Source organism: Epargyreus clarus, unplaced genomic scaffold (genome assembly GCF_041222505.1).
Source record: "Epargyreus clarus isolate Ecla_fem2 unplaced genomic scaffold, WU_Ecla_fem_2.2 ptg000001l, whole genome shotgun sequence".
NCBI classification, from domain to species: Eukaryota; Metazoa; Arthropoda; class Insecta; order Lepidoptera; family Hesperiidae; genus Epargyreus; species Epargyreus clarus.
This window is the reverse complement of record NW_027332209.1, coordinates 15,136,042-15,150,623: the sequence shown is the minus strand read 5'-3', so window position 1 is coordinate 15,150,623 and position 14,582 is coordinate 15,136,042. Positions and strand designations below refer to the sequence as shown.

Sequence of the window (14,582 nt, the reverse complement as noted above, 5' to 3'; positions counted from 1 at the left end):
AAATAGTGTTGTCATGTCTCAGTTCTAAATACTTGAACATGTTTTAAATACTTAATTATTTATTAGTTATTACGTAGTATTAGTTATTTACACACATTTTGCCTATTTTTTTATTTGTCAAGAATTTAAGCATTAAACCTTCTAAAGCATTAAGCATCCTTTTGTGGCTTAATTCAATTTAAAGGCGGTGAGGTATCTTTTTATATTACTTATCAAAGGCCAAAATCGAAAAACAAGTAATGTACACAATAGTATAGAATAGAATACACAATAGAATAGTAGTGTTCTTTCAGATTCTTTATTTTTATACTACATATTTTACATTTCACATACAATAACATTATATTCTTAAAATCAATCTAGTAGGGATTAATATTTTTTTATAGGAATCTCGATGCTGTTGAGAGATAATATTACTTCGTAACAACGTAGTTTTGACACAAATTTTAATTTTATTACTTCTTTCGTCTTTCTCAGTCTTCATAACCAAAACTATATTTTTCATGGTCGAAGTCATAAATTAGTAAAGATTAGTCACTACTAAAAAGAAAATGGACGCACTTTTGAGAATTGAAATAGTTGCTTGAAAAAGTTTTGCCACATCTCCGTGCTAAAATGTCCCTAAAATATTTGAAATACTTATTTATTTATTAGGTAAATTACGCAATATTATGTTGTATATATAAAAATGTTTTTTATTTGTTAAGAATTAAAAAACTAACTGAGAAATCAGCCGTGGCTTCATTCAATTTCAAGGCGGCGAAGTATCAAACAAGTTATCAGAGGTCGAAGTGGGGTTCTAGTTAGAGGGGTCGTATATTCAGGAGTAGAGGCGCAGCGTGGCGTCGGCGCCGGCGGCCAGCAGCCAGGGCCGCGCGGGGTGCCAGCGCAGGTCCAGCGCGCGCAGGCCGCCGCGCTCGGCCGGCGCGCGCAGCTGCTTCAGCGGCACCAGCAGCGGGTTCTGCAACAGGTCGCTGCGCACGCACACGCAACCTTGTATTGAAGGTTTTTGAAGGTGGTCCGGCGGCACCACCGCCACACCTATTTCTGCCTCACGGCAGCAGTGTTAAGCGCTGCTGTGTTTCGGTTTGAAAGGTGTGGTAAGGGAGAGATACTTTTCCGAGGCATTCCAGCTTAGTCCTCAGCGGTAGCGGTGCATCTGCGGCTGAACTCAGGTAGGAATACCTAATCCTATCTGGGGTTGATTACAGATGTCCATGGGCGGCAGCAGCCACTTACTATCAGGTGGACTGCATACTCGTCTGCTACTCCTATATTATAAAAAAAAACACTTGCATGAATCATCCCTATTATACTTTTGAGCGCCATGTGTGGGTGGTGCGCCATTTCTCCATTTTGTTGTCTTATCGATTTCTTATACTTGTGAAAATCGATACAGTTTGGCACGTTAAACGTGAACAATTTATTTAATAGATATAATATCATCGGAAAACATGCTAAACAATTTTGGAAATGATGAAAGAGAACTAATTGACCAGTTTTAGAACATATTTGAAACGAATGAATGGTATTATGCCAATGAATGAATGATACGGAAATATTTTAAAGGTGTTTCCTTTAAAAAAAATCAGTAATCAATGCATATCCAATAATCGAAAGTTAAATAGAAAAATTGTGAGCTAACTCACTTGTAGACCATGCCGTGGCTGACGACGACGTAGGGGTCGTCGCCGGCGGACGCGAACAGCGGGTAGCGCGGGTGGAAGGCCACGGCGCGCACCGCGCCGCCGTGCAGCCGCAGCGTCTGGTACGGGCTCGACGACAGCTCCAGGTCGAACCTGCGCACGTACATAGTCTTGTATTCACTTTATATGTTTTATTGACCGATTACATAATCCAATTTAATCTTATCCGATGCATGCGATGGCGATGATTTATATTTAACGAGAAGTAGACAATTTATTTATATTTAATACCGAAGTAAGAGACAGTTTAATTGCCAAAGCAGTGATAGTTTTGTGGTTAGCAACACGGCTTCTATTTCGGTGGGTCCGAGCTTCATCCATTACTGTCCCACTGCTGGACACGGGTCTGCTCTCATAATGAGAAGGATTAGGCCATAGTCCACCGCGCTGGCCAAGTTCGTAGACTTCACATACCTTTAAGATTTTTTTTTTATAAATCTCTAAGGTATGTTGGTTTCCTCACGATGTTTTCTTTCGCCGTTTAGCGAAACATGTATACAATTTAGAAATAAAGGGCTATTATTATTATAAAAGAGCTAAAATTCAAAGTAATTCAAAGAAACATCGCGAAGAAACACATTTAAGGACTATCCTTAAGCCTTTTTTAATCTAAGTTGAGATCCATGGCCATGCCCAGCAGTGGAACAGCAACGAGTCGCGACGATTGCTAAGAGGGCATGTTCCCTTTGCGTGTTCTAGCGGCTTTACAATGGTGAGTGTTCCGAGGAACTATTTGACTCGGTGACGTAGACCATTCCTCCATCGCACCACTCGCCGACGGATGAAGCTCCATCCACACCGACTGGACTCGTGGCGGTTCTCCACGGTTCGGTTTGCACGGACGTTCTCGTCACGGACGTGCAAGATGCGGAATGAGCCGAGGTATTCCCGGAGCGCTACGACATGGGGCTCTTCAAAAAAGGTGCAAAAGGAGCTCTCCTTCGAGGCCGGCGATGCATCGGCGACTCCTCCGGTGTTGCAAATGTCCACGGGCGACGTTAACTACTTTCCATCGGGGAGCATCATATCTCGGTGCTTCATCGTCAGGTCCAAATATTAAAAAATACAAAATGTAGCTTCACCAGATGCACTTGCGGTCGTAGGAGGCGACGAGCAGGTTGTCGCCGGCGGGGTGCAGCGCCAGCGCCGACAGCCACTGCGCGGCGGCGCGCAGCGTGCGCAGCAGCTGGCCGCGCGCCAGGTCGTACACGCGCACCGCGCGCTGCGTCTGCGACACCACCACGTGCCGTGTTACTCTTCACATCGAATCTAATTTTATTTGCAAGTAAGATACCCAGTGGCGGACTAAGGTCGTCGGAGATCCGGGGCGGAAAGTTAAATGGCGGCCCCCAGTGTAAAAAGTTCGCCTGGGATTCGGTGACCTTTCTTTTAGCAACTGTACTCGGAGGCCCCCAGGATCGAAGACCGCCCCCTCCGCTCGGAAGACTATACGATAAGAGTATATCATAGCACGCTCACGGCCACGAAGAGCAGCGGGCGGTGCGTGTGGAAGACGGCGGCCTGCACGAGGCCCTTGCTGCGGCGGAAGGGCAGGTGCGAGCGGCGCCGCGACAGCTGGTGCACCAGCACCGCGCGCGCGCCGCCCTCGCGCAGCGTCGCCGCCAGGTAGTCGCCCTTCGCGTGCCACGAGATCTGCCCGGAACACAGTCGAATCGTTATGCTTTCACGAGGAACATCCCACCGACCATTTCGAGCCTGAAGTGATCCCAAATTATATTGATTTTTCAATCTACAGGCTACAATTCATGATAAGATTAAAATCTTAATTTTAAAATCTTCTTACTAAAATCTTCCGATATGTGACTGCAGATGCGGACCATTAGTTGGGGAGCCCAACGGGGGATTTCGGGAGTGTCTCGAGCGCGGCACATTAAGATATGGGAGATACCTTCCACCCTGTTTGGTATCCTAAACCATAAATGAGCTTTTTATGTTGTTGCACAATCAAAAAGATCAATTACTAGAAATGCTCGAACGTAGTCTTTTTTCTTTTTAACATAAAGGAAATAATGATAAAAAACGGGAAACACCGTAACCTGCCGATTACCACACGTCGAAGTAAAAGTAAAAGTGGAAAAAAATATCATTTTGAAAAACAAAGCACCCTGTATTATTATGCTATCTGATAGTTTCACTTATTAGGATTAATCCCTAGGAAGTAATGATGTATCACAGACTAAAGGAAAAGGCTAATATAAATAGTTACGTGTTGCACGGGTTTGAAGTGAGTGATGATGATTCGCACGCCGAGTTCCCACTGCGCGGCGTCGGGCCGCTCCCAGCGCACGCAGGCCGCCGTGCGCGCGTCCACTGCGAGGCACATTGTTTAATGTCAATAAGTGTAGGCGACTGTTTATATATATATATATATACAGTCGTGGTCAACTAATTAGGGACATGCAAGATAGTGAAGAACAATAACCGGTTATGTACATACAAACAATAAACCCTATTGATTTCTCAGTAACTATTATTTGCATAATTTGATCCGATTATTATGCTTTAAATGGCTGTAAATAAAAGAATAAATAAATAGAAAAAAGTATTTAATATCAAAGGTTGAACATGTATTCAATTTTAAGGTATAATTCTGTAGCTGGACATTTAATTAAAGACAGTAAACTATAATGAAAAATAGAGTTAAACAAAACTAATAATCTGCAGTATTATAATATCTTTAACAGCTCCATTTTATTACGTGTAAAATCAGTACCCAGTAGCAAAACCTTTGTTAGTAATTACCGCTTGACACCGATGTGGCATAGACATTATCAGTTTCTGGCATGTTTCGACAGGAATGTTTGCCCATGCCTCACAAAAAGCTTCATTAAGTTCATCTAAAGTTGTGGTACGATAAGTGGCTACTTCTTTCTTGATTTCATGCCAAAGGTGCTCGATTGGGTTAAGGTCCGGGCTATTTGCTGGCCAATCTAGCACCGATACTGACTGACTGGTAAGAAACGACTTGACTGAACGGGCGGTATGTTTCGGGTCGTTATCATGCTGAAACGTCCATATAATAGGGAGATGCTCCTCAGCATAGGGAAGCATCGTTTCCTCCAATATTGCCTTGTATTGATGTTGGTCTAAGTTACCCTGAACTATCCTTACAGGTCCCACTCCACGTCCAGAAAATGAACCCCACATTTTAATGTTTCCACCGCCATGTTTCACCTGCTTTTTTGTGAATCTTGGATTCATTTCCGCTTTTACTGGACGCCGTACGTATTGCCTTCCATCTGAAGAAATCAAATTAACCTTGGTCTCGTCAGAGAATAATACATGTTGCCATTGGGCGTAGGTTCAATGTCCATATTTACGTGCAAACGCCAAACGAGCATTTCTATGTTCTTTCTTCAACAACGGTACTTTGCGAGCCACTCTTCCGAACAACCCTGCTTCTACCAGACGTCGTCGAACGGTCTTCGCTGAGACACCAGCTCTTTCGTCTGTCCCAAACACTTCGTGTTTAATTAAAATAGAGCCTAGAAACGGATCTTTCTTAGCTAACCTCGTTATCATTCTATCTTCTTGCGAAGTTGTTTTTCTCGATCTTTTTGTTCTGGGCACTTTTTAATCTGTGTTATTGCGTCTGACATGTTGCACTGCATTGTATACCATAGTTTTTGAACAATTTAAATGTTCTGCTATCCTTCGGTATGGCCAACCATGCTCGACAACAAACTTCATGATAATTTTTCGTAATTAAATTTCGTAATTTCGTATTTTTCTTCAAAATATTTTTCAGAACTTAAAATAAATATCGGGATTGCCGCCAAAACTACCACGAAACAATAAGAGAAGAAGTAAAAAAGTATTGAGATTCAAATTTTGAAAATAGAACGCAATATCTCAGTGTCCCTAATTAAATGGCCAGCCAGCATTATTTGAACAAATAGCACTACGATAATCTATCAGCTATACTGTAAAGAGGTTTAATGTTTAAGAAGTTGTTATTGTTTGTATAATCGGGCACATAAATGACTAATTATACTTACATGTAAGAGATATGGAATATGGTTTAGACTCGTTGGAAAATAAAAATAAATTCACAATTCGGTTTAACCAAAGAGTGTCCCTAATTAGTTGACCACGACTGTATATATAAACCAATTCCCGTTCGTCGGTCTCGCTAAAACTTCCATAGTTTCCGAGTTACCCCAAGGCGTGCGATACTCACTGACGACGTCGGTCTCCGGCGGCGGGTCGGCGAGCAGCTCGTCCGTCCTCGCGGCGAGGCGCGCGGAGGCGGCGCGCGGGCCGGCGGCCAGCAGCAGCAGGCGCGCGCCGGCCGCGGCCGCCAGCAGCGCCAGGCCGCGCGGCGCCCACGCCACGCGCGCCACCGCCGCGCCCAGCGCCACCGTGCGCACGCAGCGCGCCGTGTGGGCCTCCCATACTGCACGCAAACACACCGTTAACCTACGCGTCGCACGGCGCGTCGCACGTCGCGTCGCACCAGCTAATTGTACATTTCAGTGGCCCGCTGCCCGCTCCGAAGTATATGCTTGTAGTTGAGTTCCACCTCGTTGGCTCTCTGCCTACACCTGCGCGCAATAGCTTCAGAACGGACTAGCAGTTTGGTGCGGACGCTACCGTCTACCGTCCACATCCACTAACATTACCCATTCCTACACGCGTCTTAGGTTAATGATAGGTAATGTATTGTAATCTAGTTCGAACGAAACTCCTAGGCCAATCTGTTTTTTCTGAAACAGAATATCCGTGTAATAAAACACTGATATTCTTTTTAAGAAAAAACGCTGCAGAATGCATTTCATTTACTACAATTTATCGTCTTCAGATGCACTACGCGGGAGATCGGACATGCGTTAGCCTCCTTATATTAGTATTTATTCTGGTCAACACGCACCAATTTTCCGTCAAGCGAAATTATCCATGCAATATAACGCTGGCCGACAAGTTTACATGTACATTGTGGGTATACTTTTCATCAGTTAAAAACTGAAAAAAAATCTTTTACTTTTGGATCAAATCACAAATTACAATAAGTATAAATAAAAGCAAATACATCTAGCTAAACAGTATTGTCAACATTACTTTGTAATTACATCATAGTTGTACGGTGCAGCCGTGCATTTGCTGCAGGCAGCATTTATTTAGCAAGAGACTGTACAATAGTAATGACTCACTTTTAACCGTGCCGTCGTCGCTGCCCGACACAATGTACTGTCCGGTGGGGTCGAAGTCCACACTGCGCACGAGGTCGGTGTGTCCCGTGAACTGCAGCGCCTCGCTCGTCGGGAACGGCTGCAGCTCGCGCGGGGACGGCAGCTTTGGAACCAGATCTTCTGGGCTGATGGTTAGCTGTTAACATAATGTTAGGGTATAATACACCTATCCCTGTAGTTCCGGAACCAGAATAGGACTACGGTATCCTCTGCCTGTCGTAAGAGGCGACTAAAAGGGGGCTTTCGAGGTTGCGGACGGCAAGAGTGGGAGCTCGAACCGCCCGGCCAGCAACCCCGGGATGGACGGCGGTATGTGTGGTCGCATACCGTCGTGAACACCAGATGGTGTGGTGAGTTTCAAGCTCACCTGGGCGGAGCCCGACGGGACAACGCGCCAAGTGGACTCCTCAAATATTTTACCAAATATTTTACCACCTTAAACCTCTTGACGTTTGAAGTATCAAGTGAGAATATATAGGTGATACAGTTCTCGAAGGGGGAGGGAGTAGTACTGTACAGTTCGCGCCAAGGAGGTCGCTCAAGGTGGTCGCTCACCCGCATCTTGATGGCGCGCGGCGCGAGGTAGAGGTCGAGGCAGCGCAGGAAGCGCTCGCGCGCGAAGCGCTCGTAGGCCGGCACCGCGCGCAGCGAGCCGTGCGCGCGCGGCAGGAAGTGCAGCTTGCGGCGCCACGGCGTCTCGCGCAGCCGCTCCCACTCGCGCAGCTGCGCACGGACACGTGGTCACATTAAACACTTGAGCCCGCTTCACATTCTCGCGAGAACGCGAGGAAAGCACGAGAAACGAGAATGTGAAGCCTAACGAATCGGGTCTTCTCGCGTTTTCGCAAGAACCTCGCGAGAATATGGAGCGGGCTTTAAAATAAAAAAGTGGGAAACAATCAAACGATGAGGGAGGAGAAAAAATATGACAAGTAGGAAGACAAGAAGAAGGAATAGTGAAAGAATGGAAAAATGTTGTGGACATTACTTCTAAATACCATAGATTAGTAAAGATTACTCACTCCTAACAAGAAAATTAAACTAGACTTGACAATTGAAATTGTCACTGTCATCTATTTTCGTGTTTGAAAAATATTTTTTTTTTTAGTTTTTAGATCATTTACGAATGAAACGATATTTCTCCCTACTTTTTCTCCGATTTCGTGTTTTTGCACCACTTATCTGCGCATGTCGGCATCGATCCGCGTAAATTACACCATGGTAGCCATTAAATGGCTGACAAAACTGTCAGCCGTTTAAGCCATTTAATGGCTTCTTTCAATAAAAAGGCGGTGAGATATCTTTACTTATCTATGGTGAATACGTACGGTGATACATACGAATGGTGAACTTAGAAAGATGTGCTCCAAATACACTTTTAAAAAGAATGTCTTTGCTCATTATTGTAATTTAGTTTATCATTAGATATGGTGTTCACACCTTTTTTCATCATTTTCATGTAGCAATTTATTTTAAATGTATTTACTTCTTATCTATTTATATCTTATTTCTTTTTTTAGCTCTCTTTCTCTTTTTTATGTTATCCTTTCTTCCCGTTTTTATCATTTTATTTTATTTCCTATTTTTTATTATTTTAATTTTAAGTATAGTTACCGCCTTTAATTTTTCTGCACATCCCTAAGGTCGACTGGGAGAAAATGCTATTCAGCATCGAGTCCGCCCTTTGCACCACATAGTTTTTAACATGGTCAATAAAGAGTAAATAAATAAATAGGAGCGAAGTGGTGCGGGCGCGTACCTCCTTGTCGTCGAGCAGGTACTCGGGCGGCGGGTTGTAGCTCTCCGCGTGTCCGGGCGGCGCGCGGCGCGGCGCCGGCAGCGCGCGCGGCCCGCGCCCCGCGCCCTCGCCCTCCGCCGCTGACGCGCCCCACAGGTCGTAGAACTTGCGCTCCTGCAACACCATTAGAGTGTACGTCCACCGCTACCGTCACCGAAGCGAGAACGAGATGACGGCGCCGGCGGCGACGTAGCGGTACATCATTTACTATAGCCGCGTGTCAGACGTACGTTCGTCACCCGAGGATCGTCATTCCGGCCGCCGAGATCGGCGTGACCGCTAGATCGGCACCCGAGATTTTGACGGGCCGATGCGTCGGCAATACGGAACACATTTAAACTTGTCCATACACTGCCGTCACACGCGTGACAGTTGGAACAAACTAAACTGACGATATCGGTCGCGATGGACAAACTATTGCCGTCACGTCATAAAATCGACCCGAAATAATATCTTACTCAGTGACAGTTGTGACCCCATTCATATCTACAGAATGTCCTTTATATAATTATGGTCTTATAACTGCAATGCTTATCAATGCAGTGTTCTATTTTAAGGGGTATAAAAGATAGAAATACTTATCTCTTCAGTTTAAACTGGGTATAAAAGATAGAAATACTTATCTCTTCAGTTTAAACTTAGTCTTCAGGGGTAACAATGCATCTGTTCCCATCCTTAAGGTTAAACTTAAATCCTACTAGATTACAGATATTCACAAATGGCAGTACATACTATATGTATGTTTTTATTATGTATGAGTATGTGCTGCCATTATGTGATATGCATTTGTGAATATACGGACGAACTGCATGTGCATCTGCTATTACTATATTCACTTTACCTTCTTCTTCTTGCGCTCCTCGGCGATCTGCTTGCGCGTCTTGGTCCAGCCCATCTTGAGCGCGTGCACGAGGCGGCCGACGCGGCGCTGCTCGTCGCGCGACGGCAGGAACGAGCGCTTGTGCTCGGGGAACGCGCGCAGCGGCGTGGCCAGCACCTCGCGCGAGAACCACTCCACCCACGGCTGCAAATATGCGATGAACGTCATTTCATTTATTTCCTTGTACTTAGATAATCATCCCCAACCCATTACTGTCCCACTGCTGGGCACGGGTCTCCTCTCATAATGAGAAGGATTATGCATGCATGCAATGAAGGATTATGATTATGATGCAGAGTGCATATTGGTAGACTTCACATATCTTTGAGATTTTTTTTTTATTAATCTCTTAGGCATGGAGGTTTCCTCATGGTGTTTTCCTTTACCTTTTAGCAAGTGATAATTAATGTCGAATGTGCACATAACCATTTAAACCTCGGACCCCTCAATTGAGAGGCTGACTTTCTTAACCAATAGGCCATCACTGCTTAGATAATAATTTTATCAAATTCTATTTTCACATGTGTTACTACTTTTGTACTGCAGAAACTTTAGGAACTAAATTCTTGTGGTCATGAAATCCATCTAGACATTTTATCAAGTACTACACGATGCATAATTAGATTTAGAATAACCTTGTGTCTAAACAAAAAAAATCATGTCTCCAAATATTCTTTGGAATCATACTTAATATACAACATAATATTCTAAAGCTTATTTAATATAACAATACCTCATACTCCTCATGTTCTGCATTGGGCACTCTTCCAGCTCGTATCCTTTCTATGAGCTGCAAGTCTTCTTTGGATAAAATGATGTCTTGACCTGTGGCAGGATCCTTCACAGTCCTCCAAAACTCTGGATCTTCACATTTTCTACAAAGATCAACATTTAAGTCTAACATTTTTTAAATATTATATTAATACAGTTACTATAGACCATAATCTATTTTACCATCTCAAATAAAAAAATGTGGTTACTATATCTTTGCTGATGCATACTATACATACATTAAATTGCATAATTTTGGCTCAAAAGAGTACTAAAGAAAACATACTTCAAAAACTCATCAATCTGGTCCCGCTGGGGTGGCTTGGCAATGCGCTGGCCGTCCAAATCATATCCCACATGTGAGTACTCATTGTACCACCACATGGGAATGTCCCCCACTGTGTTAACACGGTCTTCCTCATCTGATGTGTCACCAGACTCATATTCATCTGTGGACATGCACATTTAGTAATTGCATAGGTATTTAGGTATTTTTATGCTAAAGCAAAAATATGAGCAAAAATTTATTGAAAGATTGGAAAAATGGTGAGAAATAATATAGAACATACCTTTTTGTTGTACTGGCTCTGTTTGCAGTTTGGCCTCTTTAATTTTGTCAGATAAGATATCTAAACTATTTGCTGACTTCTCCTTGTTTTCCTTTGCAATTTTTTTTAGTTTTATTTTCTGTTTCTTTTTTAGTCTTTCTTGTGTGTTCTTAGTGGAGTCATCACCAGAGCCTGATGGTGTGGGCAGGGCGCCTGATTCTGCTCCACTGTCATTGCTGTGACTGTTGTCACTATCGGGATCATCTTCCTCATCACTGTCTCCCTCTGAACTGTCACCGGTTTCACCGTCATTGCTATCTTCCTCTGTTCCTCCTTCATCCTAAAGATATTTAATATGATTGTATCTTCCCCTTAAAAGTAACTAATACTGATGTTATATCTTGTAGTGTTGTACTTACCAATGAACTATTTATTTCTTGTTCTACATCATCTTCATCCAGCACTGAATCTGCACTTTCATCATACAATACTTCCTACAAAAATAACAAAATTACAATTAACAAATAATTTATGACAAACTATTAATACTACCCACCATCAAATGCTGTGCTGTGACCATAATTAAAACAATTTAATGTTACATGCAGTATGTTACCCCTGCCAGATAGAATATCAAGTAAAATAATAGAAATAACCTAGGTTACGAATAATCCACATAAGACCATGCACTTAAATAACAATTTGTATCTTTTAAATGGTGTATTATAGCGCTGCATCAATTGTTTTCTTGATGGTTGTGGATTAGGAAATATAAATCGAAATCACTTACATCTCGTTCGGTGTCCGACGCAGCCTCAGCGTCTTCGTATTCTGAATCCGTGGCGTCCTCGGCGTCGTCCACTTCCTTACCGAATAGATCTTCGCCTTCGTCTGAATTTGTTTCCTCCTAAAATAATAAGATACACATTTACATTATTATAAATACACAGAGATCATATTTGACACCTTCGCGGTAACTAACAACTGGGCACCAACTTCTTGTTTTAAAGATTCGGAAGCTATCTCCGCTGATTTTTCATCGGTGATTTTTCTTTTAACTAAACCGGTTTTGAATGGTGGCATTTTTATTTCTATCAAACATTAATCTTTGTTTAAATTAATTAAAATAAACAACATGCACATTGCTGTTGCGGTGTTTATATTAATTTGCACGTGTTCATAAGTTCACTTCCACACCGAACAGTTGACAATAAGTTGACATTGACAGTGACACAAAGACAAAAATAATGAATTCATTGGATGAATGAGGCGACCAAAGAGTATAGTATAACCAATGGAGACCACTTCGTCCTAAAATGTGACAGAATATGCAAAGTGACAGCTGACGGCTGACATAATCGAGTTAATATTAAGTTTGAGGTTATGTTATGTAAAGCTAAAGTGAACCGCAAGATCGCAACGTTATGTATTATTAATAATAAGTAGTAAATTAACAAAATGCATTGTGGTTTGTGATTGATATATTGATAGCAAATACGGTATAATGTTTCGAAATTTATTTAAAGTCCTAGAACCAGTTAGAAATAGATTGGTGAGTATTGTTTGATCGTTTCCTGAATCTTATTGGATTGCTTTGCAACGCGAACTCTAAGGGAAGATTTGATAGAGGGAAATTTGATGTTGTCTTCTCTCTTACTGTGCACGTTGAGGGCAGTAAATAAGGTAACATCGCAAGACTTACCAATATTTTCGTAGTAGCCTCTTAAAATGTCCATATACACATTAGGGAGATAGGAAATGATGAAATTACACCACATGTAATAATAATCAATTTTTAATAATTGTTGAAAATGGTAAATATGTGTTGTTGTTTATCGCTTAGCATTTTGTGTTGCAGTCCCGCGCTGTCGCCGCTGGCGCTAACGGAGCGACGGGCGCATTCGAACGCAACTCTGTCAGCAAAGAACAGCAACTTACAGAGGTCCTGAAAAAAAATCTACCTGGTATCACATATGTTAGTGTTCAGGATATCTCTGGGGGATGTGGAGCTATGTTTGAGGTACATAATTATAACTCTCTATAATACAGTAAAATGATTGAACCTTATATTATTAACATTTTGTACTTGTGTCTCTAATATGCCCTACTTTTCTTTTTCAGATAAGTATTGAAGCTAAAGAATTTGCAGGGTTGTCTCGAGTGAAGCAGCATCGCCTTGTAACAGATTCCCTTAAGAGTGAGATTGCAGAAATGCATGGCATCCGAATCCACACCACACCACCACAACCTGACTAGAAATTCTACATTACTTTATCACCTTGATAGTACATAATGCATAAATATAATATACATCATTGATGCAGGATACCCCAATTTATAGAATTTATGAATGCAATCATTATTGGTAAAAATTTTGGTATATCTTTGGGTACATTTCATATAAACTTTGAGTAATATTCATGTATGTAGTTGTTTATAGGTCTCACTAAGCCCAGGGTTGATGTTAATCCACCATGCAGCGATCTACAAACTCAAATAAAAGTGATAAGAAAACAATAAGGAAATATGTTTAAATTGAAAAAAAAAGAAGAAAAAGAAAGAAAATTACTAATTTAGTTGACAACACATGAACTCCATGTGTTGTCAACTAAATTAGTAATTTTCTAACTTTTATTCATCATGTTATTATCGTTAGTGTTAATTATGATCCAATGAAATTTATAGTTCACTAGCAAACTGATTGTACTCTGCATGGTGTTCAAGCTCTCCTATATCAATACTGTTATTTTTAATTAAATTACCTCATCTCTACTTTTAAATTAGTATTCATTGAATAAAAGTTTTATTATTACAGAAATATATTATTCTGCGTTGTTTTAAATTAGGTGCAATTGTGATATTAGTTACAGAAATTAAATTTTGCAACAAATTAAGTTTTTTATTACTACATCCATTACTTAGTACCCAGTGAGGCTTTGGCCACAAAGGTAAACCTACACATAATGGTGCGTCCACACGTTGCCCTACTCGCCTCGGTAGGGCTGCCACTTTTTTTTGAAGAAATAGTAATTTTCTACAAAAATATAATAAGTATTTTAGGAAAAATATAGTAGGTACATTTTACATTTAGTTTGCGACGATTAATTTTAATGTAACTATGTGTAAATAAATTTTTTTAGATACCTATTTGTAAAATGTACTCTAAGACATATTTTTCAAATGACCTTTTTATTTTGAAAATATTACCATGAAACAAATTAAGAGGATGATAATGACATCTGGGTTATCGATGACACGTATTGTAGCGACTTTCCGCTACTCCTCAAGAGATGACGCTGCTGAATCACGTTATCGAAGTTTTCTAAACACATTTCATATATACAAGCTCCAAACTGAGACTTTCGGAGCACGGCCGCTCCTCGGGCATGATCACCTAGCTTGGCGGGAGATCTCCTTTTGCCAAAGTATCTTTGGTACGTAATGATTTATGGTAACTATTTCTCTACCATATATAGTACAATTAACTGAAATATAATACATACAGCACTATATATTTTCGAACCAGTACCCACCCCTTAAAGCCAACCCTTAAAACCCGACAAAATGAACAAACGGTAAACGAGCGGCATGACGAGATCCCGGCCACACGATTGCCCTGCCCACTTCCCTCGCCATTCGACGAGTTTATGGCCGCGCAGTTAGACCTTA

The 14,582-nt window shown here is 41.7% G+C and overlaps 2 protein-coding genes across 2 annotated transcripts; one reads left to right on the top strand and one right to left on the bottom strand.

Moving 5' to 3' along the window:
- Nucleotides 1-279: 279 nt before the first annotated feature.
- LOC140757244 (ribosome biogenesis protein BOP1 homolog) lies at nt 280-12,143 on the bottom strand. The gene is made up of 16 exons (XM_073092814.1): nt 11,910-12,143; nt 11,704-11,820; nt 11,333-11,407; nt 10,935-11,253; nt 10,652-10,814; nt 10,328-10,469; nt 9,556-9,738; nt 8,676-8,828; nt 7,472-7,639; nt 6,878-7,052; nt 5,908-6,123; nt 3,934-4,037; nt 3,186-3,359; nt 2,789-2,934; nt 1,650-1,799; nt 280-974 (listed from the first exon to the last, which is right to left on the bottom strand). Exons 1-16 carry the CDS (start codon nt 11,994-11,996, stop codon nt 821-823), a joined length of 2,526 nt encoding a protein of 841 aa, XP_072948915.1. The 5' UTR covers nt 11,997-12,143; the 3' UTR covers nt 280-820.
- A 106-nt stretch (nt 12,144-12,249) lies between these two features.
- Nucleotides 12,250-13,803, top strand: LOC140757258 (bolA-like protein 3). The gene is made up of 3 exons (XM_073092865.1): nt 12,250-12,465; nt 12,772-12,933; nt 13,035-13,803. Exons 1-3 carry the CDS (start codon nt 12,418-12,420, stop codon nt 13,167-13,169), a joined length of 345 nt encoding a protein of 114 aa, XP_072948966.1. The 5' UTR covers nt 12,250-12,417; the 3' UTR covers nt 13,170-13,803.
- Nucleotides 13,804-14,582: the final 779 nt, after the last annotated feature.

Bases quoted from the DNA above. Each gene is read 5' to 3' on its own strand.
- LOC140757244 (XM_073092814.1), bottom strand. From the start codon at position 11,996: ATGCCACCATTCAAAACCGGTTTAGTTAAAAGAAAAATCACCGATGAA. The intron at 11,821-11,909 runs GTTGGTGCCCAG...TTATTATTTTAG, and splicing joins CCGAATCTTTAAAACAAGAA to GAGGAAACAAATTCAGACGA. The intron at 1,800-2,788 runs GTGAAGCTACAT...GTACGTGCGCAG, and splicing joins TACGACCGCAAGTGCATCTG to GTTCGACCTGGAGCTGTCGT.
- LOC140757258 (XM_073092865.1), top strand. From the start codon at position 12,418: ATGTTTCGAAATTTATTTAAAGTCCTAGAACCAGTTAGAAATAGATTG. The intron at 12,466-12,771 runs GTGAGTATTGTT...TTTGTGTTGCAG, and splicing joins AACCAGTTAGAAATAGATTG to TCCCGCGCTGTCGCCGCTGG. The intron at 12,934-13,034 runs GTACATAATTAT...TTTCTTTTTCAG, and splicing joins GATGTGGAGCTATGTTTGAG to ATAAGTATTGAAGCTAAAGA.